Raw genomic sequence first — 27,878 nt, 5'->3', positions numbered from 1 at the left:
TGAAATTTGCTAATACGGGAAAAGCCAACTTTTTAGAATAGTGGGAAATTTATGATTCTACAAAAAAAATGGGGAAAACTTAAATTAAAAAAAAAAACGAAGGATACCTAATATGGCTGAACTTTTATATTCGACTCAACCACCTAAATTGGTTATTACAATGAATTTTCTATATTAATCGATTGTAGGGATGGTTGTGCCCAACTGTGTTCGATTATTAAACACCTTACAATTAAATTGCATATTGTTTACTATATTAATTTAATTATGTGGCTGATTTAAATTAAGTTTGGAGCTTTTTACTTTTGCAGAATTAATTAATTACTCTCTATAGATACAATTAACATACAATTTTGATGATATAGTCATAGATTGATAAAAATAAAAATAATTATTGGTTCAATATTTTTTGTGTACTATAGAGAAAAATAATTAAATTTAATTATTTTTGTCTATGATTATACCTATCAATTTTGTTCTCAACTTTTCAGAGAGTCTTATCTTTTTTGCAAGTAATTTAACCAAATAATAACTTGAAAAGTACATTCAAATAATAGATCCTCAAAACTGTAAGTTTTACCGACATTTTATGGCAGAATCCGACCATGCCCTTAATTATTGATGAATATTTTTGCATATTGATTGATACTGTAACCATAATGATTAACAATACCTTATGCCAAATTATATCTTATATTTAGTATACAGTAGTTCTATATAGAATTTAAACCAACATTAACACACAGCATGGTGGAAGGAACATACATAGGTGTGCTTTTCCCGTCATATGCTGACGTCACCCAGATTCAAACAAAAAAATCAGCTGATTGTATTGCCATATAAGTATATATATTTTTTTTGATTTGATTGTTATTGTTGTTATAATTTTTCTAAATGGTAAAAAAAATTGTGTTTGCAATCTGAGTGACGTCAGCATATGACGGGAATAGCACACCTATGTATTTACGCCACACTACACTACTACACTATTTTGACGAACTTCCCAATCCCACAAGGATTTAGTCCAGAAAACAGCTGTTTGCCACCAGATGGCTTAATCAAATGGGGGTTTCATTGCGTACTGTATTTGGGTGGCAATTGGCAATAGGCAATGACTAGTCATAAACAAAACATAACCTCTCAGAGGTTATGACTAGTGATTTTTAATCCTTTAGTTGGTGGTAATATATAAGGATTTGTACAGATTTAGTAGTATGGCGTAAACTATCGTACGTCACTCGTCCAAAATGTGTTTATCGGACTCCTATGGTAATCCCACACTCGTCCGGCAAACACTTATTTTCATTTCAGGACTAGTTAGTAACGTAATACACTATTTCCTTCCACCATGAACACACAGCGTAATTCCGTAATTTTAATTTTAGCCCGCCTTCAGGGTATATTAGCAACAAGAGATTATGGTATTTTATTTGTAATATTGTTAAATTATTAGTAGTACGATATTTGTGTACTGTTTCTTGTATGCACTGGCCTTGAAGAATAAATAAATAAACGAGTCGGCAACACTGAATCAATCAAACTAAAATCATTGAATATTTTCATCATTAAATCAAGCTAAAAAAATGCAGACCGCTCACCGCTGGCCGCTGGCTGGATGATGATCGGATCAGAGGGAAGGAGGGAGATTGCAATTGAATAGCTGTTGTGTTGTGTAACTCGCGATTGCTGGAATGGGAAACATAACCTTAAAAGTTAAACCTAATCTAGCCTAGCCTATTACCCAAAATAAACATTCAACTACTTACTCTAGGCGGGTTGTCTTATGTATACATCAAATAGATAACATCCTGTGACTTTAAAAAATGCACTAAATTTCACTCTTTTGTTTTAAGGAATAAGCGACAGGTAAAATACCTTAATAGTAGGTAGCTAAACCCAATTGATGCATAGCCTACACTACTTTAGTCTTATCTTATTTTTCTGTTAGTGTTAGACAAAGAGAATTTAGTCTATGCTACTTTACTCTTCCCTCTATGATATAATATTACACACTTTGTTATAGCCTACAGAGTCCAAATTTTGGAAACAGTTTCTTAACCGGGCTATGCTAATATCGATTGAAACTAAGTTATTGATTCGATTAGTAAACCTTCAGGGTACAGTTTCTTAACTTGGCTACGCTAATATCGATTATCAATCTATATTTTCAATTCCATGGTTTCAATCAATATACACAGCCCAGCTAAGAAACTGTAACCAAATAAAAAAAAAAATTGCTAAGCAATAATTTAATCTTAAGCTAACTGATAAGACTTTATTTATTCATTCACATAGTAAACACCATGTTTAACTTACAATATATACATTTTATTGTTAAGTAATTGATGCAATAAGAAAAACAATATAAGGTAGACATAAAATGACTCATCAATTTACTTTACTTATGCCTCATAGGTCCTAGTTTGAAATCAAAATCATAATAAATTAACCCATTGGGGAAGGAATTAATCCGCTACCTGCAGCACCCTCTGGCGGCAATTAATTTTACCGAATTTGTACACTTTTACTCTAACTGCTATAGAAAGAAAACCTTAGGTAATAAATTAATAATTCTTTCACCATTTTGTTCACAGTAAAATTGTCTACAGAAAATTGTTAATTGGATAGTCAAAGCTGTAAACTAAAAAAAAATATATATATAAAGATTATAAAAATAAAAATTTTAAAAACAATAAGTTATTTTGAAAGTAAACTTGATATACAAATTCCAAGATTAATCCAGACACCAAATAACACTACTATTATAAAGGTCGATCGATTCCCTACGTAGAAAAATCAAAAGTTGTGTACTTTTATAAGTAATAACATTTAAAAAAAATTGTTTGTTTACCTTACCGCAGCTGATTTTTGGTGATATGTGGTTTCCATGGCAACACAAAATTGTTTGTTATTCGCTAAAATAAATGAGTAAATACGCAAATCAAGAAGCAAGATATTTATAAACATTATAATAGTAAGAAGAAACAAAAAGGGCGAAAAATAATAATAACTAAATAAAAAATGGCGTTGCCTAGCGGTGACACGAGCGGCTCTCGTAAGTCGGACTCCGGGCCTGCAGCGGCCGTACGAGTAACGCTCGTAAGTCGGCGCCAATGGGTTAAGTATCGCTCACAAAAATTTTACTTGCCTAACTTAGTATATGGTACCAATAGTGTAGCCTATATCATTCATTGAAATCTGATAACTCTTGTAAAATTTTTATGATCAGGCCTACCTTACCCTAAACAAACAAAAGCGATTAAGTTAGTCGTGGCATTGATTAAAATAAAATAACTTAACCTGACTCATCAAGCTATTAGATTTATGACCACCAACATAAAAAAGTGTTTTTTTATAAAAAATAAATAATATACACAATGTTTTAATAAACCCTAAAACATCTAGAGGTTGTCTGACGGGGGTAAACTTGAGGTTTTTTTTATTGAATGTAGGCTAAGAACAGTCATTCTGTGTATAGTGTACATTTCAACGGTATGATGAGGTACTCACTCCTAAACAACATTGTTTTAAGTTAACAGTATATGACATTAAACACATTTTATCTCCTAATTGATAGCCTAGCTTTTATACCTGTTTTGTTTTGTCCTAAGACGCTAGGCACGAGCCCGGTATGAGTCCCTTTTAAGTACGAGTCCCTTTTAAAGGTGTGCAAAGCATTGGTTAACTAGAACCTAATGCATACATGTTTTCTGCTAGAAAACTTAAGCGTAAAACAAGTGGAGTATCGTAAAGTGAAGAAAACTGAAGACCAGCTACACCCAAACTATGATCCCTCAAGGTATGCCTATTGTCAAGATACCTTTAATCAAGTAAAGCAACAAAGTCGTTTACATGTCATGTTAAGCTGTATGTTATTGGTAGGTCTTAGTAATGCCAGTTCCTGAGGCTCTCAGTCTGCCAAAGCCTATTGCATTATTCACTTAACACCTAACTGATATGGGTCCTGTTGTAAGCATACGATAGTAGGTCTGTGTATTAAATAACATTGGATTCGTACAACGCTGACACTCCAGAGATTGAGTATCTTAAGGCAAATATGAGTGTTCAATGACTGAGATTATAGCATTGTTACAGGCTAAAATCAGCCTGTATTTTAATATTAGAGGACTATTCATTAATTTCCCGATGATCAATGACGGCTAGATCCAGCGTCGAGTCATAAACAAGCTTTTGATTTTAATTACAATGAAACTGACAACCTTCTGATTAGTAGGTGAGCACTACGGTATATCCACTCAGCTATCCCGCAGACAGGGTGATAATGTTCTGCTTTCTAAGAAGTTTTTACTCTTGAAAGCAAATCCTATTTAGGTCACATTATAACCATAAAGTTCATACAGTAGAGATTAGAGAACTATAAGTTAAGTTTCCTCCAAAATACCAAAGCATGGTTTGTTTCTGGACCTTGTTAACATTTCTAAATCATTTGTTTTAATTTTATTGGGATACCTACACAATTATATCTAATTCATGTTTCTTATATTTTCAGAAATAATGCAGCCCTGGTGGATTCTTTCATTAAGAATCGGAGCTTTTGGTTTTCTCAAAGAATTTCGCCCGGAAGATCCTTACATCACTCAGTACTTGGTTGGACCAATTATGAACCTGACTGAAGATGAGGTAGGTCATTAAAACCATTTCTCCTTATCAATACAAGGGTTGTCCGTGACTTAGTTTGAGCTTAAACTAAATATGTTTAACAAAGGACGATATTAAGGCCATATTTTTGTTTGTGAAACAGCTGGTTCCCACCCCTATGGGACAAATAGTTCATAATAATATTCAAAGACGCAAAAGAAATTTGACACAAATAACAAATTAATTTGGTGTCAGTTAATCAATTGAAGAGTAAGGGATGATATTTGGTAACAGGAACAAAAATGTTATCTGAAAAAAGTAAAGTTAATCATTGAGAAAGGTGAATAGTTTGAAAGACCAGAGGGATAAATATGTTGAGATATGGAAATATTGAAATTGAAAGAATTGAATGGATGGAAAAAATTAATTTTTTTATAGTTACAATAGAAAAACTGATTAATTCACATTTTGAAATAACATAGGTATGTTTTTACAATCAATTACTTAAATAAGTTGTAACATATGTTGCATATGTTGCAACATATTGTTGCTGGGAAAAGAGATGTAGGCCTACATTAGGTAAAACATAGAGTGTTAAATGAATGTTCAAAGCTTAGTTTACTGAACAGTCAGTAATCATCCACTATTGAAGTCCATTGCCAGTTGACACAGAGTACAAGGAGTAGTGGGGAGTACAAAGGTGGTCTTAAAAATTTGCACGATGTCACTGTTTCATAGTGTAAGCCAACTGCTGTTTTTCATTAGTCTTGATTGAAATAGCCATAGTGACCAATGTTAGGGAAATGTTGCAAACGGATACGAGAGATTGTAGAATGAATAGGGGACGTATCTATAAGACTGGCAATGACTACAGTTAGCCTTAAGCCGCATCCCCACTATCCCGTTGAAGGCCATTCGTAAAATCCGACCTTGGAATCCTTTGACAACACGTCGGTTTGGAATTGGCGAGCCGTATGCCGATTGGCACCATGCGGCACAAGCCGGCTGTGCGTCCACACTAGCGGCTCGGCAATTCCGATCCATGCTATTCGGCATATTGAGGATACGGCTTTTGAAGTCTGAAACACACCGATCAGAAAGCAGAGTCTCCTTAAGTAGTTGTGCGCATCAAGTGAAGTAGTTGTGCACATGTGATGAGATTTACTATGAGTCAAATAAACTTCTTAACAACAGTGACAAAAGTAGCCTACTTTAAAATTCTTGGAACACTTTAAAGTATTCAACTCAAATTAGGGATGGACAGGATTGAATTTTTAGTTCAGGACGGGACGGGACGGGATTTTTATTTCCTTCCCAATTTTCGGGACGGGACGGGTTTTTTTTCTGTGCATAAAAAGAAAGTCTTGAGTATTGCAGTTACCAAAAAAGACAAACAAAATCAATTTTTACCGTTTGTGGCACTGATCTATAAAAACAAAAAAATGGGTAACAATTTGCAGGTACCTATAGAAACTTGTGACTCGCGGTCGAAATGACTCGCGGTCACGGTGCGATCGTCAAAGTGACCGCGGTCACGGGGTGATCGTCAGTATGACTCGCGGTCACGGCGTGATCGTCGGTATGACTCGCGGTCACGGCGTGATCGTCGGTATGACTTGCGATCACGGCACGATCGTCGGCATGACTCCGCGGTCACGGCGCGAGCGTCCGTATGACTCGCGGTCAAGGCGTGATCGTCGGTATGACTCCGCGGTCACAGCGCGATCGTCGGTATGACTCCGCTGTCACGGAATGATCGTCGGTATGACTCCGCGGTCACAGCGCGATCGTCGGTATGACTCCGCGGTCACGGGGTGATTGTCGGTATGACTCCGCGGTCACGGGGTGATCGTCGGTATGACTTGCGGTCACGGCGTGATTGTCGGTATGACTCGCGGTCTCGGCGGGATCGTCGGTATGACTCCGCGGTCACGGCGCGATCGTCGAAATGACTACGTCTTTTGCGTTCGCGGACCTATCGTGAACATCTCTCGCAATAGCTGCGCCATCGTCACTCGCGAAGCGGAAAATCGCCGACGATCGGACCAAATTCCGTCCGGAAAAATTCCCGAATCAAATGCAATCCCGTCCCGATAATCGGGAATATTTTTTTCCCGAAAAATTCCCGAAATTTCGGGACCCGTCCATCCCTAACTCAAATGAGTCCTTTGATCAACCGATGCTTCTGCTATAAAATAACCAACACCAGGGCTCTGGTGTGTTAATTCAAAACAAAAGGACATCATAATGTGATCAGTTCCTTTTAATTTATGACTGTTTAAAAGGTTAAGATGCTGCAGATACAAGTCACTAACAAAAACAAATTACAATCACCTGAATCATATTTGTTCAAGGTGAACCAGAAAGTGTATCCAATTGCAACGTATGTTGGCCTCGTCCAAATCATTTTTGTATTCCTGCTGACAGATTATCTTTGCTACAAGCCTATCATTGTACTCAACGCTCTCTGTGGGGTAATATCTCAAGGAATCCTTATATGGGGCAGAGGACTAACTGCTGTGCAAGTAAGACTTACTCTTGTCTTGTTATTACTATAAATTTAAGTAGGCTACCTTTAAATATTAACAGCTGATAAGTATACCTTGAACAGGTAATGTTATCTTTTAGCAAATTTCCCCTGTAAAGAATAAACTATTACCCTAGGTCTCAATACAATAGGCCTATGTCCATATTTAACCAAAATAAAAAAAATGTGTTCCCTCCTCCTCCTTTATAACGGTGTTAAAATAAGCAAAACTGGTGTTATGCAATCCCTTACAAACACACTTTATGCCGTCAACTCCCACCCAAGCCAGACACCGTTTATTTAAGGTAGGCTCTCCCACCTGCTAAGCCACATGGTTAGGCTTAATATGGATTGCTCATGTAATCTAATGGAACAGGCACATGTAGAAAGACCTCAGCACTAACTGTCACCATGGGTGACCGGGACGGGTGCTACTATAAGCATGTGCAGCATTAATTAGCGCTTGCAGTTGAGATTCAATGAACTACTTAAGCGCAAGTAGGTTTAGCAGTACGGCCGTAAGCTACACTCGTCAAACTGTCTTTAAATATTAAATTACATATTAAGAAAATGAAATGTTTGAAAGACAAAATATTTTACCTTATATATATATTTTTTTGTCCTAAGACGCTAGGCACAAGCCTGGGATTGTTTTTCACATTACTTCAGGCTAGACCTTGGGGTTGCGGCATTATCACTTAGATAAATCATTGGTGATTTGGTGGGACTTGAACCCCTTGACATTAGGGATTAAAGTCCCGCGCTCTAACCACTAGACCAGCTCGCTCCCCTTACCTTATATGTTAAATAGTTCTTATCCTTTACATGTGTCATTCAAGATCTCCAGACTTAAAAGTATATTTATACCACTCAGATTTATTTTTTGAAACTAATATTTTTTTGTTAATCTTGTCAATAGGTGATGGAGTTTTTCTACGCTACTATGACTGCGTGCGAAGTGGCGTATTACACATACATTTATGCCAAGGTAGATAAAGAGCATTACCAGAAAGTGACAAGCCACATGAGAGCAGCTGCGCTGACTGGAAGGTTTACGTCTGCAGTTACGTCACAGACAGTCCTGTCCCTTGGGCTCCTCACTGTTGCTGACCTCAACCATCTCACCTTCGGAGGTACCTACTGATATTTGGGTTTCAATCAAATACTTAATAATATTTTTGTATATCAATTATTCACCCTATTATTACATCCAACAAAAACTACCAGATTACAGGTATAGAAATATACAAATGACCCCGCTGCAGCAAACCTAGAGACTAAGAGAGACTAAGCGAATTTTCATTTACCTGGCTAGATTTCCACTAAAATATTTCCTTAAAATTGTTGGATTTATTTCCTATTTAAATAGCATTAATTTTAATGTGAACTTAAGTTTGCTGCTACAGCAAAAGTAATGAGGTGGGTTTTTTTATTGATACGTTGATAGATTTAGTATGAAATAAACAAATTTTCCAAGTTTGATTACAATATATCCATAAAGAAGCAAACTACAACTAACAGTTGATTTCTTTTCTGTTCTTATTCATAATTATTAATATTATTGTTTTTAGCATAAAACGAAGATATTCCTAACAATTTAGAGGAAATCGTTGCAGTTGTTTTTGAAATCATTGTGCTTGAAAACATTACTTGTATTATGGTATAGGATTTGAGAGTGGCACTAGTACTTTCTTTGTCACACTTTTGAATTAATTTGTTAATGATTTCCCTAGCCTGATTAGTTCCAGTTTGTCCCTTAAAATGAACCAGTAAAAATTCAACTAAGGATAGCCTACATACACATTTGCTATGACATTACTGACATTAGTAACCAAAGCCCTATTAAAAACACCACTGGTTAGAAGTTTCGGTCAAGAGTAGATAATAATCAGCTTAAATATTGCAGTTGTAATCAAAGGTGGTACTATTTAAAATAGGCCTAGTTAAAAAAAAAGTTTTTACTGTTCTACATTCTTTTTTGGCTATAACTTTCTTTAAAGTGTTTGAATTGTATAGCTTAAATCTGAAATACTATTTTAGGGTAAGTTTTAAGTTATGTTTTAAAACTATTCTGTGTTACTTGATACTGTGGCCAGAGGTTTGGTACTTTTTTGTTTGTGTTGCTCTAAATATTTACTTCATGAGAGCACAATGTTTGCAGGTATGTGCTGTGCGTTAGTGTGTGCCCTCACTCTACCATCCATGAGCCACAGTCTTTACTTTCACAGAAAAGCTCCCAAACCCATCAACAGGGATGACAGTCTTTCAGGTAAGCAAATTTTTATTTATATTCATGTTGCTTTGAAATGTTCATATATCAAACATTGTGTGAACTATAAAATAATCAAGAATATAATTTAAAACATAGTTTTAGAGAGGCTAAATAATCTCAATTTCAATCAAATTAACAATAGTGTGAGGGCAAGATTCATTTTAGTTTTAGCGAATTTCCCATATAGGGAGCTATTTTTTTCATATTTACCACTCTGATTGATAAAGTAAATATGGTGAAAGTGCTTGCATAAAGTACCTTGTTCTGTTTTATTCCTTATGATAGAAAAAATAAATAATGTTGTCTCATGTTACCGGTATTTATATTGATAATATTTCATAGCCTATATAGGTATACTGTATACAGTAGAACCTCTTTAATCCGAACTAATTGGGACCAGGGGTAGTTCGGACTAGTGAATAGTTCGGATTACAGAACATGTTGTTGTTTTTACATAACAATAGCTAAAACATGGCTAAAATTGATCTAAATTATTTCGGGAAAAGTGAAAAAAATGTTTTATAAATTAAAATTCAGTGTTTATTTAATACAGTAGTAAACATGGTGAATAAACAGCACTGTACATTAAATACAGTATACAATAAATAACTGCTGTACTGTGTATAGAGTACAGCAATGAGGGGTTCAGATTAGTGGATGTTCGGATTACGGGGGTTCGGATTAAAGAGGTTCTACTGTATATATATTTCAGGGGAACTTTACTAGGGAGGGCTTTTACTAGGATAATAGCTTATTAGAATGGGAAAGATTCACCTTAGCACAAGAAACACTATACACAAATATTCTTAATTTTTTGTGTAGTATAAAGTTTTTGCTAGACCCTTGTTCTCTGTGATAAAATCAGTGGCGGCTCGTCCATAGGAGCACATGAGCTGGTCAACCCCTAATGAAATAGAGCACAAACAACAATGATAACACTTGTTTATAATAGGATCATGGTCTATTAATCAGTAAGTCTTAACAAGAAACACCAAAACAAGATATGTCAGCGTAACTATAGGGCCTGCAACCTGAGTGCGGCAGTAAGCACAAACACTTCTGTCTTACCATTAAAATGGACGGGTTAATTTTGTGCCGGTGGTCGCTGCCTAAAAGCAGCTCCGAGCGCTCTCACTAGCTGACAAGGCACACGTTACATGTATTAGTCACTTGTTGATCTGTCACTTCACTTCACTAGTTCACTGTGTCACTTACTACCTCAGTCAGTGTCAGTAGTTGTCTGCTTGGAATAAAGTGTTAGGGCTAAGAAATGCTGAAATGTAACCAGCAGTGTAATGATTTGGAATATTGGTGTTCAGTCAAGGCCCCACTAGAAAAAACAGGTTATGTTGAGGATTCATGACGTCATTGATAGATTTCATTGATAAATTCATTGCCATAATGTTTCCCCCCTTATGTTCCCTTATGTTCCCTTATGTTTTAGGTAAATAAACAAGCTGGCTGTTTGTAAGATTTTAATGGTAACAGTTTAGTACAACTATCCACCACTGTGACATAGTGTTATGCTGCCCGTGCTGCAGCATGGCCTGTTTTTCCAGTGGGGCCTTGATTCAGTAATGTTTCAATTTTATAGTGTATTTTGCTGTAATGGAAAGTCAAAGTGTACAGAAATATAGGCCTACTATTAAAAATGAAAAACAAGTATTGTTTGTAAATTTATCATTGGAAGAAATTATTTGTATCACTAAAAGTAGTGTAGTTCAACTCCAGGCTTAATTTATTTAATTTTGAGTTAAGGTATTTTTCTAATTTGATGGCATATCATTTGTAATAATATATAATATCTATAAAAAATAAATCAGTTTCTTTTTATAGCAATTGTGTAGTATTGTTACATAATGGTTTTAATGAAACTTTTTTACCAACAAAAGAATTTGGCAGCAATAAATGGCTATGAAGAGTCAAAAAAGTCATCTTTGTAACCCATAGCCCTTCCACACCAGTATTTTCCCTTTCACAAGGCCTGGGAACTTCCCAACTAAATGGTCACCAGCTGCCACTGGATACAATACTAAGATTTGTATTTTAATGTTTTTGGAAATACTCTTGAGCTGCTGGTTTGCTGTATAGTGGGTAAATTTGTTGCTCAAAATCAAGCATAATACATTAGTTATAGATAAAACATAAAAACTATATTTTAATTCTTAATATTCAGAGTCAGCGAAGCTAACATACATTCTTCTTACTTGTTTACTTTTTGAATATTTCAAATATCGGACAGTTGATCTTCCATCAGTGACATAATATTTATAAAAACTTCATTATATGTACATAGAACTTAAACTCCTATTGGTCAAAACCCTGGAAAATGGTTTAGTTTTACTTTTCAAGAGGAATGTCTAGTAAAGTAAGAACTTTAATTTGTAACCAAGTAAGGTAGGTAGGTCAAATCATAGGAGAATTATTTGAAAAGGCTGTTATTAAAAACCAATCAATTCCTTAATAACATAGATAATTTAATTTCAGAACAAACAAACAGCTCTGCAACTCCCCATGAATCTTCTCGGTTGAACCTAAATCACAGCAAATACTCTCTTGAGCAAGGTATGTTTTAGTTTTTGGTCTATGTCAAGTTTACTTGAATACATTGAGCTTAAACACAAATTTAAATTTCTTAACCATTACTTTTGCCTTAAATTTTGTTGTTGACTTTTCTCTTCAACCATAAAAACAAAATTCTACAGTTAAAGTCTTTTTTGCTATCCCAGTTTCAAGGAATTGAATTATATTAGATTTACCTCTGTTGCTGTTGCCTGAGTTCTTGTAGGTAAGATGTTTGTGTCACCCAATGCATTTCTCTACCTTGTGTGGGATCTTCATGGGTCTTCTTAGTTAAGGGTGCGCTCTACCCGTCTGGCGCGCGCAAATGTAAGGGTTTTAGTTCTTCCTGATTGTAGCCCCAATTGTGAACCGATTTAAAAGATCTTGGTGTCATATTTTTCGTTAAATGTTATTGTAGGTTTCCCGTTTTTTTTAATTTTGATAATTTAAAAAATGTTGGGCTCAAAGGTTGGTGAAAAATGTAAAAAATAGGAGTTTTTTATCATGAGTTTTAATACATTAAAATAATTTTTAGAGAAAAAATAAAAAACGGGAAACCTGCAATAGATTCTTAAAAACAAGAACCTGGAATTAGTTTACTAAAAAGTTGAATGATGACTATGTAATCGTGCAGACTTGAAAGGCTTGCAAGCGCTCTTCAAGGCGCCGTGCAGTGGCGCGGCCATGCGGCCAACGGCTCAACCTAAAGTCGGCTCTCCCACCACAGCCATCGATCGATATTTCCCCTCCTCTCGGTTGATTCTGTTCTATCTTTGCGTCGTCGCCGTTTTTACACATATGAGTATACTGTCCTCTTTGTAAACAGTTATACTCAGCCAACGCAACTTGCTTGCACAGATACAGCTTTAAAACTTTACCAAAATATAAGTTTGTTTATAAACGTCGGGTATGAGATTGTTGTAATAACAACCATAATAAAAGTGTTTTAAGAAAACCAATACTCAATAGTACTGTATTATAACAGCATTTTTAAATTTTTGTAACCAACCCCTCCAAGTTGGGGACTTGAATCTGATACCTCAAATGTTCTAGCTAGACTATTGACCACTCAGCCATTCAACTTCAAGTTTAAATCCACTACAAGTCATAACACGGGTCTACAAATAAAATACCCTGTCGCAGCAAAACTATTCACTAAGCGAATTTCAACTTGTATGATTACAGTATCTTTTACTAAAATATTTCCATAAGTAAGACAAACTTATTCCTATTTAAATAACATTAGATTTAACGAGTGCTTAGGTTTGCTGCCACGGGGAAGGTAAAAAGTGTTTCTTTACCATACGTCAGTAGAATGAAATTAATGAATTTGCCAAATGTTATCAACATACAGTATATCCATAAACAAGTAAATTAAAACGGTTTAAATTTTCTCCATAAGAGTAACATGGTAATTTTTAACAACACTTTTTTTTTATTTTCTTCCTGACCGTAGGCATACAACAGCGCTTCAATATACTAAATTACTCTGCACCGATGACCTCTTGCCAAGATCAAGTTTTCGGTCAAATAGTATATTTATTTATTTATTTATTATAGAGAGGGGTTATAAGTGGCTAAAGCCGGGTTTACACGCTACGATAAAACGTAACGATTTGTCTGCAACGACAAAACGTTCATGCAAGACGGAACGTGTAAACTGGTAGTCGTTACGTTTTGTCTGAGTTGGAGTGAGGTTGGAAGGTTGGTGGAAATTTCCACCAATTTCTTTAGATCGTAGCGATTTTCTGTAGATCGTAGCGACAAGTCGTTGCGTGTAAACGGTGACTCGGTAATCATAACCTCAAATTTCGCTGAGTTCGTTGGAAGAGATTTACTTGTACGCGCAAATCTCTCACCAATTAATTAAATGCGCCTTCCAATTGTATAAAAAAAAAAAAAACTCTTATCCACCATAACATCTAAATAGGTCGTTTTCGTAGTTCATTGAATGCACCAGCCATAATTAAAAAAGCAGAGGCTGTTATGTCATCCATGGCAATTTGTAGAACACAATATAATCCAAATCAGCCACCGAGCCTCACCACATCACAATAAAAGAGAGTACTACCCTGCCAGTTGTAGTCGCGGGACTTGTGCCTGGAATTGAAACGGCATGACAAACTACGTGCGACATGTGCCGCGACATGGCCTCGACATGTGCCGCGACTTGTGCCTGCGACTTGTAGGAATGGAAACGTAGCTTGAGGTTTGTTTTAACCTAAACATGTTTTTTATAATTTATTTAGGCAAATTAAAACTGATTATCGTTTTTTAACACAACTAAAAACATGAAAAATGTAGTAAGCGAGGATCTTTTTTATTTTTTGGTCAGGAAAAAAATTCCTGCAGCAAAGTTTTAGCTTAAAGTATGAATTTTATTTTTTATATGAAGCTTTTTTTGATACGGAGTTTGCTTGTATCATTTTTCAGCAATTAAAAATGGGCATAAAATCGCTTGGCGCGGCATTGGCGCTAGGAGCTCGGCCGGCTACTGTCGGGGAAATAAATATGTGCACTCGAGTTTGAGCCTAAATATCTCTTAGATGAATTATCCGAGTTTGTTGAAACAAAAATAAAATATAAGCTGGTTTAAATAAATTTTACGTGGTAACAACGAAAAAAAAATCCGTTTAACAAAAAAATTTATATAGTTGAAAGATACTAAAAAGTACCGGTTTTTAAGAAACTCTGCACTAACACTGATGTTTAAAATTTAATTGTAAAAAAATCACTTAGCCAATCTTTCTGAAATTTTTATGGCTTACTGGTAGGTTTATTGTTAACATTTCCATGCATTGTAAAATTTTTACTCGCAATAGTTCTTATGCTGCTGTTAATTTAAAACGTAAGCTAACATCGTTAATAAGACGCTAAAAATTCCATTCAAAATACCATCGTGTTTGTCATGACACAAGAAATAACACCAATATGACAGATTTATAATGCGAACAAAGGTGTTTTTAAAACATATTTATATTTGTAAACAAAAATGTCTCCCGTGACTGGCAGCGGGCCCGCCTGGTGTTTGTACGATATTTAGGCATCAGTTTACGGGATTTAGATACTCAGTTTCTGGCATTTAATTATCATAATACACAATAAATACGTCATTACGTTACGAAGGATGGGTAACTAAATTTACAAGCGTATGTTGTAGCGTATGTGTAACAGGTTGCTATGACGTTATTTGCGAGATAACATTTAAAAAGGTAAACAAGACTCGCCACGTATGTTAGTCAACGAATCGTCTAAAAAGTACATTACCGTATAGGACACAGAAAAAAGGAAGAACAATCATATTTATATTATTGAGCATAATTTACTACAAAATGAATACGGTAACCAATAATTATGGTCGCCGGAATAAGGCAGAAGCAACCCTGACTTTACCCGACGTAACATTGACTTTGAATACTGCAAATAGGCATCTTATTTATGTGAACCAAATAGACCATTGTCATTTAGATTGCTTTATTTGTTAACCACACAACCTTACTTAAATAATTGGTTTTAACTAGGGTGGTCTGCCGTTACACTTTAGACGCATAAATGAGCGAAGCATTATTTAAAGATTGTCAATGGCTAAAGCAGCTAACACCCTTCAATATGTTCCCTTTCAACAGATTCACCGTTTGTTTGCCCGATATTATTTCAATTCTAAAGAATGACAAATTTATCTGATAGTTTATACTGCACCTTTGTAGTGAAACTGGCCATCCTGACCATTTGCTTGTACTTTGTAAATGGGCATAGCAGGATGTACTCGTGCAATCAACATTTGTTCTACAATCGTCAGGTCAGTTAATTCGTTCGGGACACTTGACACATCCATATTATTTAACACCGTGAATTTAGTTGCATTTGAACGCCATGCGAACAAATCGGTGATTGGTTTGAAGCTGTTAGTTGTTGGCGATGACAGTTAGTGCTGGTGTAACATTTTTGTGCATCTAATTCATGTTGGAATTGATTAGCTAACTGCCTATCATTATCAGCTTCTTCCGCCACTGCTTCATCTGGTTCTTCTTGTTCACGACGCCACTCTCTTACAATATTTGCATTATCGGTGCGACGACCAATATTACGACGTGGCCTTTGAGGCATGCTCAAAACAAAGATAGCAAAACTGTTACTTCCATTGATAAACTGTTACATTCCAACTTTAACCTATGATGAAAGTAAACATTGAAATGTAAACAAAACGGTTACAAACAATTATCATATGTTTATTTTATTTAAATGAAACGAGATAAACCCATATGTCATAAACCCGGGTCGCCGGAATTCTACCCCCGGATATTTACCCCCATGAAAAAACGCCTACGTCATTTTGACGTCACGAGGGCCGGGGCCTATACACGGTCGAGAAACAGCCCGCGACTGGAAATCTACCCCCGGACATGTACCCCCAGACATCTACCCCCAGACATCTACCCCCGGACATCTACCCCCGGAAATCTACCCCCGGACATCTACCCCCGGAAATCTACCCCCGTGGTCAGCTACGCTACGTATCGGCCAAGATGCATTGTTGTAATTGATTTTATTAATTGGTTTATGTAAATAAACAGCTCTTCGGTTATTCATTAGCTTCTAATATCCAGTATAAAGCATGCGATATGTCGTTCTCATGTTTAACATTATCTATCTTCCTAATTCAATAAGCTGAAACAGTCCATTTTCACCCGACCTACTTCGTCGATTTTTACGATTGAGGTGTCATTTTAAAGCTTAAGACCCATTGTAGCACATTCTTATATTCAGAGAATGTATAACGCTTAATATATATATACAGGGTGAGTTTTAATTGTCCCCCCCCCAACTTTTTTCTACATTTTTTCAAATATCAATCCCAGACCACTTCCAAACATTGTTGGGTAGTAAGTACTTCATTTTGACAAGGTGGTCATTTCCGGCTGCCATCTTGGATCCGCCATATTGGATGCAAATTTGTTTTTCAAATGTAAAGGTGGGGTTACACTTTTTCACATGGTTTTTTTGTTCACATGGTTATACTTTTTTAAGCTGAACTTAATTCTATGATCCGTTTTTCATTTTCACTTTTTGATTTTTAAATATTGACATTTTTTACAAAAAAATTGCAATATTTCATAAATAAAACTTGATAACAAAAAATGAATTGCGGCATTGAGTTTAGCTTAAAAAAGTAGTTTGAAATGATGGGTCACAACACCCCCTTCATATTTAAAATAATTTATCACATTTCAAAATGGCGGATCCAATATGGTGGCCGAAAAAATACATCAATAATAACCAAGTGAAAATAGGTCGACAATTACTGGTAGTGTATACTTATCTTTATCTAGCACCATTTTGAGATTATGGTCTTAGTTTGTAAATGCACAATGTTAAAATGGGCTAAAAATAAAGTTTTAAAAAGCCCTCATAACTTTAGAATGAATCAAGATTTTTAAAAACAGTTTGCGGCATTGTAATCAGGGTAAAAATGTAGTTCGAAATAATGGGTCACAACCCCACATTTACATTTGGAAAAAAAATTTTGCATCCAATATATGACGGATCCAAGATGGCGGCCGGAAATGACCACCTTGTCAAAATGAAGTACTTACTACCCAACAATGTTTGGAAGTGGTCTGGGATTGATATTTAAAAAAATGTAGAAAAAAGTTGGGGGGGGGACAATTAAAACTCACCCTGTATATATATATATATATATTTTAATATATATATTTATATATATATTTTAATATATATATTTTAAGAGGTTGGTGACCTCTTTTAACCTTGCATTTGCCCGTCCACATAGACTACAGATCTGTACGTGGAACGTATCCAGCAAATCAAGGGGTGAGCCGGTACAGTACGAAGGTGAACTGTGCTGATAAGTTTTTGTGGCAGTGACCAGGATCCGAACCCACGACATCACTGCCTTGGGCCCGAAGTCCGTGACGCTACCAACTGAGCCACCGACTCACCTTTAATAAGTCCTAACTTAATTGGGAAATTCTGCCTTAATACAAAACTTGTCAACTTAGGTCCATAAATAAGTGTTCAAAATATCCATTCAAAACAGAGAATCAAAGCACATGTTAAAATCAAGCCACGGCCTAAACACAGTACAAAGAGAAAAAATTTGAATGATGACTACTTCTAGTCATCGATCTCTATTACTACAGAGATCAATGTCACTAGTTAACATTTAAGTCGCAATTTGGAAACGACCACTGATCGAATAGGTACAGTATTTTACATATTTGATTTACGTAGCTAAATAAGATTATAACAAATAACATTTATCTTATGTTATTGGGAATAAAACAACTACAAGATTCTGCAGTTTTAAAAAACTAGGTATTCTGAAATCAATATTTTTTTCTAAATATGCTATTATGAATATGCTTTCTTATTATTTACTTTTAAATATTTTTGATGATATCATCGTTTTGGTGACACACCTGTTGTGTCGATTGTTGTGTTGGCAACGACTTAGGGTTATTGCCCAAGAAGAGTAAAGTATTTTTTGAGTTTTTGTTTTACAAAAAAAAATTTATTCGCATAATCAGCTAATGAATAACCGATGAGCCGTTGATTTACATAAACCAATTAATGAAATCAATTACAACAATGCATCTTGGCCGATACGTAGCGTAGCTGACCACGGGGGTAGATTTCCGGGGGTAGATGTCCGGGGGTAGATTTCCGGGGTAGATGTCCGGGGGTAGATGTCTGGGGGTAGATGTCCGGGGGTAGATGTCCGGGGGTAGATTTCCAGTCGCGGGCTGTTTCTCGATTGTGTATAGGCCCCGCCCCTCGTGACGTCAAAATGACGTAGGCGTTTTTTCATGGGGGTAAATATCCGGGGGTAGAAATCCGCTACCCCATAAACCCAATATAATTTTTCTTTTAACTTACATTAAAATAACAAGCAAAATTGCGTGACTGTGACATTTTATTTAATTGGAAGAAAATACAAAAAAAAAATATATATATAAACAAGAAAAATACAAAAATATATTTATTTAGCTACGTATTATTTGGAGAGAAATTTAAGCCAGCTTGAATTTAGGAAAATATGTTGGAAACAGGAAAGATAGAAAAAGAGACATTGGATTTCAGGTGCATTCCTTATCTCTTTCATGTCCGATCAGCTACAATACCTCTCCCCTTTCCCCTTCCCCCAAACCCCTTCTGTACTCTTCCATTCTGTGTCTAGTTCTAACTCTGAATTCTGAGTAGCAGGATATGTTGTATTTGTTGGATCATAGTTTACTTGCCCGTTGTGGGGATTTATGTCCAATAATTATTGAAGATTTGTTATTTAGTCAGTATTAGTTCACAGATTTTGGTTCGGAGTACAGTGCAGTTAAATTTGTCTATTAACACATTGCGTGCGGGTCAGTCGCCGGCGACTGATTCCTTATCATTGAGATAAGTGGAATTTTCAAGAGTAAACATGACGGCCGCATTGAAAGAGTTAATATTATAATTGACAAAATCTGAGTTGTGTTACAATCATTTTCATACAGGATTATCTTAACTTACTGAATAACACAAAAAAATATTGCAGAAGCCTTAGGGTAAGTTTATTCCATGTATTATTTTATTAGATTTAAGGTGTGTTCAAGAAATTTGTAGTTTCAAGTGATTTAAATAATATGTAAATTTGATTTCAAACTGCCAAATTGAATTGTACAGACCTGTTAGATTTGGACAAACTAAAACCTGTTGGTAAAGCTACAAGTTTGAAGTTACAACATTTTCATAAATTGTTTTTGTAACTCGAGAAATTATATTTACTTGATTGTTTAGAAACAAAGGTATACATACTGAAAGTTGATTTTGCAATGAATAATTATTTTAAAATGCTCTTCTTTTGTCAAAGACAGAAATGTATCAATGAATTCTAGTGTTTAATTGTTTTATCATGTGTTTAATTGTTTTGTACAGTAAAAATTAACTTGTTTATTTTACCAGGCACATTGATCAGGTATGTACATTGTATGGTTCAATTTAATGTTGTATTACCGGTATTATTTAATTGTTGTATATTTATCCTTGAAAATTGATTAACCTTGTAAACTTGTATTTTTAATAAGGCTGTAATACTTTTTGTTGTAAAGCTGTATATACTCCCTTTCTAAAAAAAGAGCTATTTTGTAATGTCATTCATAATTTTTCAGTGTTAAAAAAAAGTATAATGAATTCTTGATTTATGTTTAAAAGTAGGTAAATAATGTCTCATTAAAATAAAATAATGAAATGTCTTAAATGTTGTTCACCAAAAGCTTTTGAGCTGCATTGTTTACTTATCAAAAAAATATTTGATTAAAATGCTTATCTACAATGAAATAATCAATAATAAGACACTTGTTATTTATATCATGGGTTATTTCAGGCTTCTTATGTGTAGCCTACAAAGGATCTCATGTCTCGCTCTAATCATGTAAATGAAGCTGGAATATAACTAAATTGGAATACACTAATACGAGTTGGATTCAATAATTATAACCCAAACTGGTAACGAGTTAACCCAAGGACTTCCTAGATCATCAAACCAAGGTAGACAGACTTTATACTTTTATTTATTGCTGTGCAACCTCACTTCAGCGTCCCTGCATAGTGCCACAGACTATTGAATTTTGTGGAGTAAATTGTGTAAATAGGTGTCTACTGTACAGCCGGAGAACTTTTGTATATTATAAATTTTAATTAAGTTTTCTCTGTGGTAGTCGGATATAACTTTAGAAATTGTTCCAAGGGTATTTTATTTAATTATTTTGTAGGGTTTATAATCTCAAACTGCATATTATACAATGTATCCAACCTAACCTTTGTTTTCTCTTACTCACCCCCCCCCCCCCTCCTCCGACCTGAACAAACCGAGGCAAGAATATTTTAAGATAACTGAATTTAGGTCTGTAACATGACCCGTAAAATAAAATCCAGAAGGAAATTTGCAAATATTTTTTACCAAAACATTGTGCTCAGTATTCTTTAGCTGTTGGCCAAATTTCATATCAATTGGTCAAGCCATTACATTCTGTTGCCCTAACAAAGAAGTTACAAAGTGAGGGAAAGTGAGCTTTGCTCAATAATGAACGATGAAAAATAAATGAGTGGATTCTTTCTTTATGTGATAAAAGATACTTTAAAAATGAAATTTTCATATCAACATTGCCTTTTTTCGTAGGGATGGACGAGATTGGATTTTTAGTTCGAGACGAGACGAGACGAGATTTTTTATTTCTCATAAAATTTTGAGACGAGATCGAGACGAGATTTCTCTTCTCATACACAACGGGAAATGCACGTTCGAAATTTTTACCTGATTTTGTAACATTGTTAGATGACTGTTTAAATACTAAAATAATGATAATAGGCAAGAATATTTACAATCTTTCATTAAATAACATCAGCATAACATTTTTTTATTAATCACGCCTAACTTATTAAAAATGCCTACGATTAGGAAACATGGTGATATCAGTTAGGATAGAGTTCAACTTATCCTAAAATAAAATAAATCATAAAATAAAAGCAATATTAATTTTTATAAAATAGTTACTTGTTTTGACTTTTTTATAGTAATAAAACATTCCTCACACTGCTTACACTTAACAAAACTTCTCAAATGTTATTAAAGTAATATTATTAAAATAATGAAAGTAATATTTACATTAAAAGAATTAAAGTAATATTTACATTAAAAGAATTAGTTAAATAAGAACGCCTTCGAAAAGGAAACGCAACTACAACACGCTCCTGTATTGCGGGTATTGCATTGACTTTCTGCAGGCGTTTTTAATTTTTTTTATTTTTTATTCTCGTCTCGATAAAAATCTCGGCCAAAAAGTAATCTCGTCTCGTGTAACGAGATTGAAAATTTCCCGAAATTTTGAGACTTGACCATCCCTACATTTTTGTAAACATTAATTACATAATTATAATCCCCAAGAATGTGTGAGATACCGACTGATTCTGTGCCCATTACGGTGTAGCTACAGTTGGAATAGAGTTAAATAATAATGAAAATCTTAAACATCAACAAAAGAAAATAAATAAATATAACAGTTGATTTAAAAAAAAACCTTAAGATTACTATAATTTAATGTAGTGATACTTTACAAAGTATAACTAAAGTATTTTTTTTTATTCAATAATGACAAACAAGACTCAATATTTAGAAATGTTTTACTTTTTACTGTATAAGCTTATGGGAGCGATAGCGAACGTCACGTTGCTGCCAGTGAGTGTCGGTGGCAGGGCATGATGGAGGTTGAGAAGAAGCAAAAGATACGCGGACGCGCGAATAACAACCCGGTTGCGCTTGCGCGTGTGTGCGTCGGGAGCTCCGCAGTCCGCAGGGCGCTGCCTACACTGAGCTATGGCTGCCTAGCGTAGCAGTCCTAGCTCCTCCCACCACTTCCCCTCCAACTAGGTTGCACCGACACGGCGCAGTCTGGCGGACACTTCGAACATCGTTCTGAGATTTCCGAGCTGAGGTAGAGCGCACCCTTAATCTCCTTTTCCCTAACACTATAGTCTTGATTTACACACACATGTTGTCGTGTTCACAAGAATCGCTGTCAGGTTGATCGGACAACGTGACGAGGAACATATATTTGTACAATGTGTGAAAATACTTGAATAATCAAGTTAAAAACTAAAAAAATATTATTTCTTTTATTATTTTAGAGTCTAACTTTTTTCCCAACAGTAGAAATTTTGATCATATCCCCTAAAAAGGTGGAGGCATTTGTAAAAGAGGCAGTAGGGCTGTAATTTAAATTAATATTATTAATTTTTCTCCTCCCTGTTTACAACTTCTGATTGTTTTTTACCTAAAATATTTATATTATAATTACTTATTCAATAAAATGGCAGATTTATATTTCTAAACTTCATTCAATGATAGAAATATATCTGTCCATACAGTGTGTATTTCCTATCCTGTCTACTATGTATTCAGTTATTGTTTTAGATGAGGACAAAGATGACTCTGTCCATACCAAGACAGCAACTACTTCTCAGATAGATGTTCCTTCCAGTGATTCAGAAACCCAAGGTATAGTATGTTTGTTCCCAAATATCATCTATGTGAAGCATTTTGTGTTACAGTTTTTGGGTGTAGTCAGATATTTAAAAGCCTATTTAAGTTTGGTTTTAGCAAATGTACTTAAAGCTATTACTATATTCTACGTGGTATGATCAACACCTAGGATAACTCTACTTTTCATTTTAGGGTCGGTTCTTTGAAGACAAAAACTTTGGAAGTATAAAGTGTTAGATTTGCACATATTCATGTGTCTTCTGTAGTATCTTACTTTATTGAAATTTGACTTAGACGTATAAACCAACATTTGTTTGAATAAGTAACCAGATCAATGTGTTCTGACAATGGGGCTTTGTGCTCTGAAATCAATCTTTTACCTTAAAAACCAGCTAAAAAGAGTGACAATTTCATAAAATACATTTTAAATCTATCTATACCTATTGGTTACTAAGATATATAAAACTGCTTAGTATAAAACAAAACATTGTCTCCTATGTAATCCTTCTTCAGCATAAATAATTTGTGTAGAATCATTTTATATATCTATTGTGTGATTATATTAGATCAAAACAAAATTAATTTATCTTTGAAACAGCAAACCTAAGTGCTTATTGAACTAATGTTGCTTATACTGGAATGAAATCTAAATACAAACTTAAATTTCCATTTATTATAAACCTCTGTAAAAAAATACAAAAAGCAACTAGCAATTTGATTTTTTGCAGGTTTGCTGCAATAGGATATACATCAATCCTATTGCAGCACTTCACAGGAGGACATAATACACTGATAAGCAATCAGTCCACATTAAACCTCCGATTATTTATTTACGGTACAAGAAATATAACATTCAACAAAAACCAACTCAGTTTAATGACAATTAAACAAACAATATTATATAAACATTACTTTGTTTTTAAAACTGTTTGTCTTTTTATACAGACACTCCAAGAGAATCAAACTGCCATAAAGTTGCCTCTTTACTGTGGAAGGATTTGAAAGATGCGTACACTAACCTGTATGTCCTCAAGTTTTGTATCTGGGTGGCGCTAGCGACATGTGGTTACAATCAGGTATTACCAGTTTAGTTATATTCTAAAATTTCAATTGGTCATACACATTAAAATTGTGGGCTATAACTGGAACAGTAAATCAAAGAACTTTGAACTTTGATTTTACAGTTTGGACTTTGTAATAAAAGTAGGGAGACATAAAATAATGAGAAATATGTAAAAAGTCTAGATTTTATTTGAAGTTTGAAATTTGATTTTCTATTGACACCCAAAATGAAGCAATCTTTCGAAAAACCAATTAAATAAAAAATATTGCCTTGTAAAGTTGAATAAATAAGTGTTTGCAGTTAAGGCAAATGTAAATGCAGCCCAACATATAATTCATTATTTAAATAATAATTTAAGATCAAATTAACTTAAGGTGCTTTAGCACCACATCAATGAATTTTTTGATTTAGATATAAGAGGCTGTGATTTTTAAATTAGGTAGAGATTATTATTTATGACTCTTGTGTATTATGACTACTTATTGTTTAAACTTGACGAAGTCTATTGTAATTATAGTGTAATTACTGAATGACCAATAAATCTATTCTATTCTATTATTCTATTCTATTCTATTCATGATTATCATTTGAAGCATATTTTAAGATCTGAGAAAATTAGCCAGAGGAATATATTTATTTAGTTAAGAGGCAAACCTTTTGCTTTGCCAATCAACCCAAAATCTTGCAATTTTGTTGACTAATATTTTTATTGACTGTTAAATAGTAAGCTTTTGGGGTTTACATTAAAAAAATAATACAATAAAAACCATACATCTTTTTTAATCTTTAGCATATTATGTTTACCTTAATTTCATGTTTCAATTGCTAATTTTGACACAAAATTACCTGGAGTTAAAGCATAACTGTATAAGTTTAAACAAAAATATCACAAGTGCAAGTAAAAACTTTTTTTAAATTTTGCGTGTTTTATTTTGATTTACATATTTACTTTATGCTAATCAAATAGATTTATTTGAAAGCTAATTATTTTTGGTTGTGTTAGTAAGTCTAGTGTTTAATACGTTTTCATTAGTAATTATTCACTTTTTCGGTTTTGTTGAATTTTTAGATATTTTGGCCTGTTTTTGAGTATTTTATTTTTAGTTAAAGCTTGTTTTTGGGTTTTTGTTTCCAATATGAAGATGATGACATATGTTCAAATTCTTTGGGTTAAAATTGGAGGAAAACAACAAGTTGCTTACAATGGGGCAGTGGAAGCGGTTTACACGATTATTAGTAAGTTATTTTAATTTTTCTAGTTGTTTAAGTTTTATATTTCATAGTAATCTGTTGAAATATTTAAAATATTTCAGTCATACTGTAGTTTGCACTTAAATAAAAACTTATGATTTACTCAAGACGAGAATCAATGGGTCATCCACCATAAGGCTTTTATATTCATCAAACTTTCTAATAAAAAAATAAACCCCCTAACCCTGGTGAGTAAAGTCTGCTCGTCGTGTGTGGTGCTCGTCTGCCTTCTATATTCCTACTATTAACATAGCATTGTATGCCAGTGTCTTAATAGGTACTGATGATGATTTGAGTGCCCAATTGATCACCACTTACACTTATTTATGTATTCATCACTTTCTTATAGTGAACAGTATATGTTTAAAGTACTTATAGAAATCTTTTTATTTAAATTCCCATAAGCTTGTTTTGCTGAGATTAGAAGATAGAGGTTATCCTCCTAGCACATTATTATCTCTGATCTCTTAAAATCCTCTTGCAGTTTGTCAATTGTTAATATATTATTATTTTAAGCTATGAGCCATTCTTTCAGTAGGGACAACAGCTCTAGGAACTTGAGGAGATTTAATGGGATCAGGGCTTTTAGCTCCTCTATCAAGACTCTTCCGATTGTGACCGTGGAGTTCGCTTTATATCACATAGCTTTAAGATGAAACATTTGTCATGCACAATAAATGTATCCATTATAATGACATCTGGGCTTTCAGGTACTGCCACCTTCCCATACTTATTAGTTTATGCTGTTTTGTGAAATTGTAGTTATCGCTAAAAAAGAAAAATGAAAATAATAGGAAACTATTGCAAAACTTAACACTATGATTAAGATTTGCAACAGTCACTAAGCAAAATGCCATAATGTTAACCCATTGGGGAAGGAATTAATGCGCTACCTGCAGCACCCTCTGGCGGCAATTAATTTTACCGAATTTGTAGACTTTTACTCTAACTGCTATAGAAAAAAAACCTTAGGTAATAAATTAATAATTCTTTCACCATTTTGTTCACAGTTAAATCGTCTACAGAAAAGTGGTAATTGGATAGTCAAAGTTCTAAACTAAAAAAAATATAAATATAAAGATTATAAAAATAAAATTTTAAAAACAATATTTTGAAAGTAAACTTGATATACAAATTCCAAGATTAATCCAGACACCAAATAACACTACTATTATAAAGTTCAATCGATTCCCTACGTAGAAAAATCAAAAGTTGTGTACTTTTATAAGTAATAAAATTTTTTTTTTATTGTTTGTTTACCTTACCGCAGCTGATTTTTGGTGATATGTGGTTTCCATGGCAACACAAAATTGTTTGTTATTCGCTAAAATAAATGAGTAAATACGCAAATCAAGAAGCAAGATATTTATAAGCATTATAATAGTAAGAAGAAACAAAAAGGGCGAAAAATAATAATAACTAAATAACTAATGGCGCTGCCTAGCGGTGACACGAGCGGCACTCGTAAGTCGGCCGCCGGGCCTGCAGCGGCCGTACGAGTAACGCTCGTACGTCGGCGCCAATGGGTTAACAATATTTAACAGAATCATGAGATATCAATAGATTTCAATTTGTTAAAAAAACAAGTATGGAAAGAAACTTGCAAGTCAACTTTCAGCTCCTTATTAGAATGTTGAACTTTTGCAAACATCTTCTTTCACCCTGGTTTTGGAGAAAGAGTAGTAGTCGAAGGGGGGGGGGGGGGGGTTCACTGTAACTTTATTAATGCAATACAATATACCATATACAAAATCATTAACAGGGTAACTCTATTTACTTAATTTACTGACCTACACAAAAACACACAACATCTGAAACTAAACACTACTGTCTACTGCTAACTGTGGATGGACGGAGGTGGGTCACGGCAAGCAATGCCTGTCGTGGTTTGCGGTTGAGTGGGCGTGTTAGGGACTATTGATCAGGGAGATTGGTGAACCTAACCTAACCTAACCGATTAGGACGGCCCGTTCTACCTGAGGAGGTGTCTCTCTACGTTCTGTGCCAACTATACATATGTAATGCTTTATAATCGGCCCTTCCCACAAGAATCAAATCGTATTTAATTTATTTTTTATGCATCACACACCCATAGAAATGTTTGTTCTTTGTTTTAGATCTTATTTGCTCATGATTGATGGTCATTTGCAGGTGCTGTGTCAACTCTAGCATTTGGTCAGCTGAATGCCAACTGGTCCAAATATGGAGAGGCCTTTCTTGGCCTGTTGACTATACTGCAAGGAGTGGTTCTGGCGATCAGTGCAAATACTGACTCTATGTTTGTGGCATATACTGCTTATATCATATTCGGGATGCTCTACAACATAATGCTAGTTATGACTAAGTAAGTATGAGTAGATATTAAGATTTCTAACCCGGAACTACACATTACTTCAGGCTAGTCCTAGTGGGTTGCGGCATTATCACATGGATAAAATCCATTGGTGAACGGCGGAGGACCTCGGATACCGAAACCCCGCGCTCTACTACTAGACCAGCTCGCTCCCCCTGTAGCAGGACTCTCAGCTTACCATTTACTAGTGTGATATAACTGACTCCTTAATTGTAA

At 34.5% G+C, this 27,878-nt stretch overlaps 1 protein-coding gene across 2 annotated transcripts; it reads left to right on the top strand.

Annotated features, from left to right (window-relative positions):
• Positions 1–1,707: 1,707 nt before the first annotated feature.
• On the top strand, positions 1,708–27,783 carry LOC128998230 (thiamine transporter 1-like). Of its 2 annotated transcripts, none has more exons than XM_054424269.1 (11): positions 1,708–1,866; positions 3,718–3,799; positions 4,511–4,641; positions 6,954–7,124; positions 8,046–8,259; positions 9,288–9,395; positions 11,886–11,963; positions 22,927–23,010; positions 23,941–24,071; positions 25,201–25,294; positions 27,461–27,783. In XM_054424269.1, the coding sequence occupies exons 2-11, from the start codon at positions 3,787–3,789 to the stop codon at positions 27,655–27,657; spliced, it is 1,221 nt and encodes a 406-aa protein (XP_054280244.1). In that variant the 5' UTR covers positions 1,708–1,866; positions 3,718–3,786; the 3' UTR covers positions 27,658–27,783. The 2 variants fall into 2 exon arrangements, with proteins under 2 accessions (XP_054280244.1, XP_054280245.1); XM_054424270.1 differs by having other exon boundaries at positions 3,612–3,799.
• Positions 27,784–27,878: the final 95 nt, after the last annotated feature.

Source organism: Macrosteles quadrilineatus, unplaced genomic scaffold, assembly GCF_028750875.1.
Source record: "Macrosteles quadrilineatus isolate MER2022 unplaced genomic scaffold, UCM_ALF_1.0 Scaffold_7__1_contigs__length_78375512, whole genome shotgun sequence".
Lineage (NCBI taxonomy): Eukaryota > Metazoa > Arthropoda > Insecta > Hemiptera > Cicadellidae > Macrosteles > Macrosteles quadrilineatus.
The sequence above is the reverse complement of the archived record's forward strand: the minus strand, read 5'-3'. Positions and strand labels throughout refer to the sequence as shown.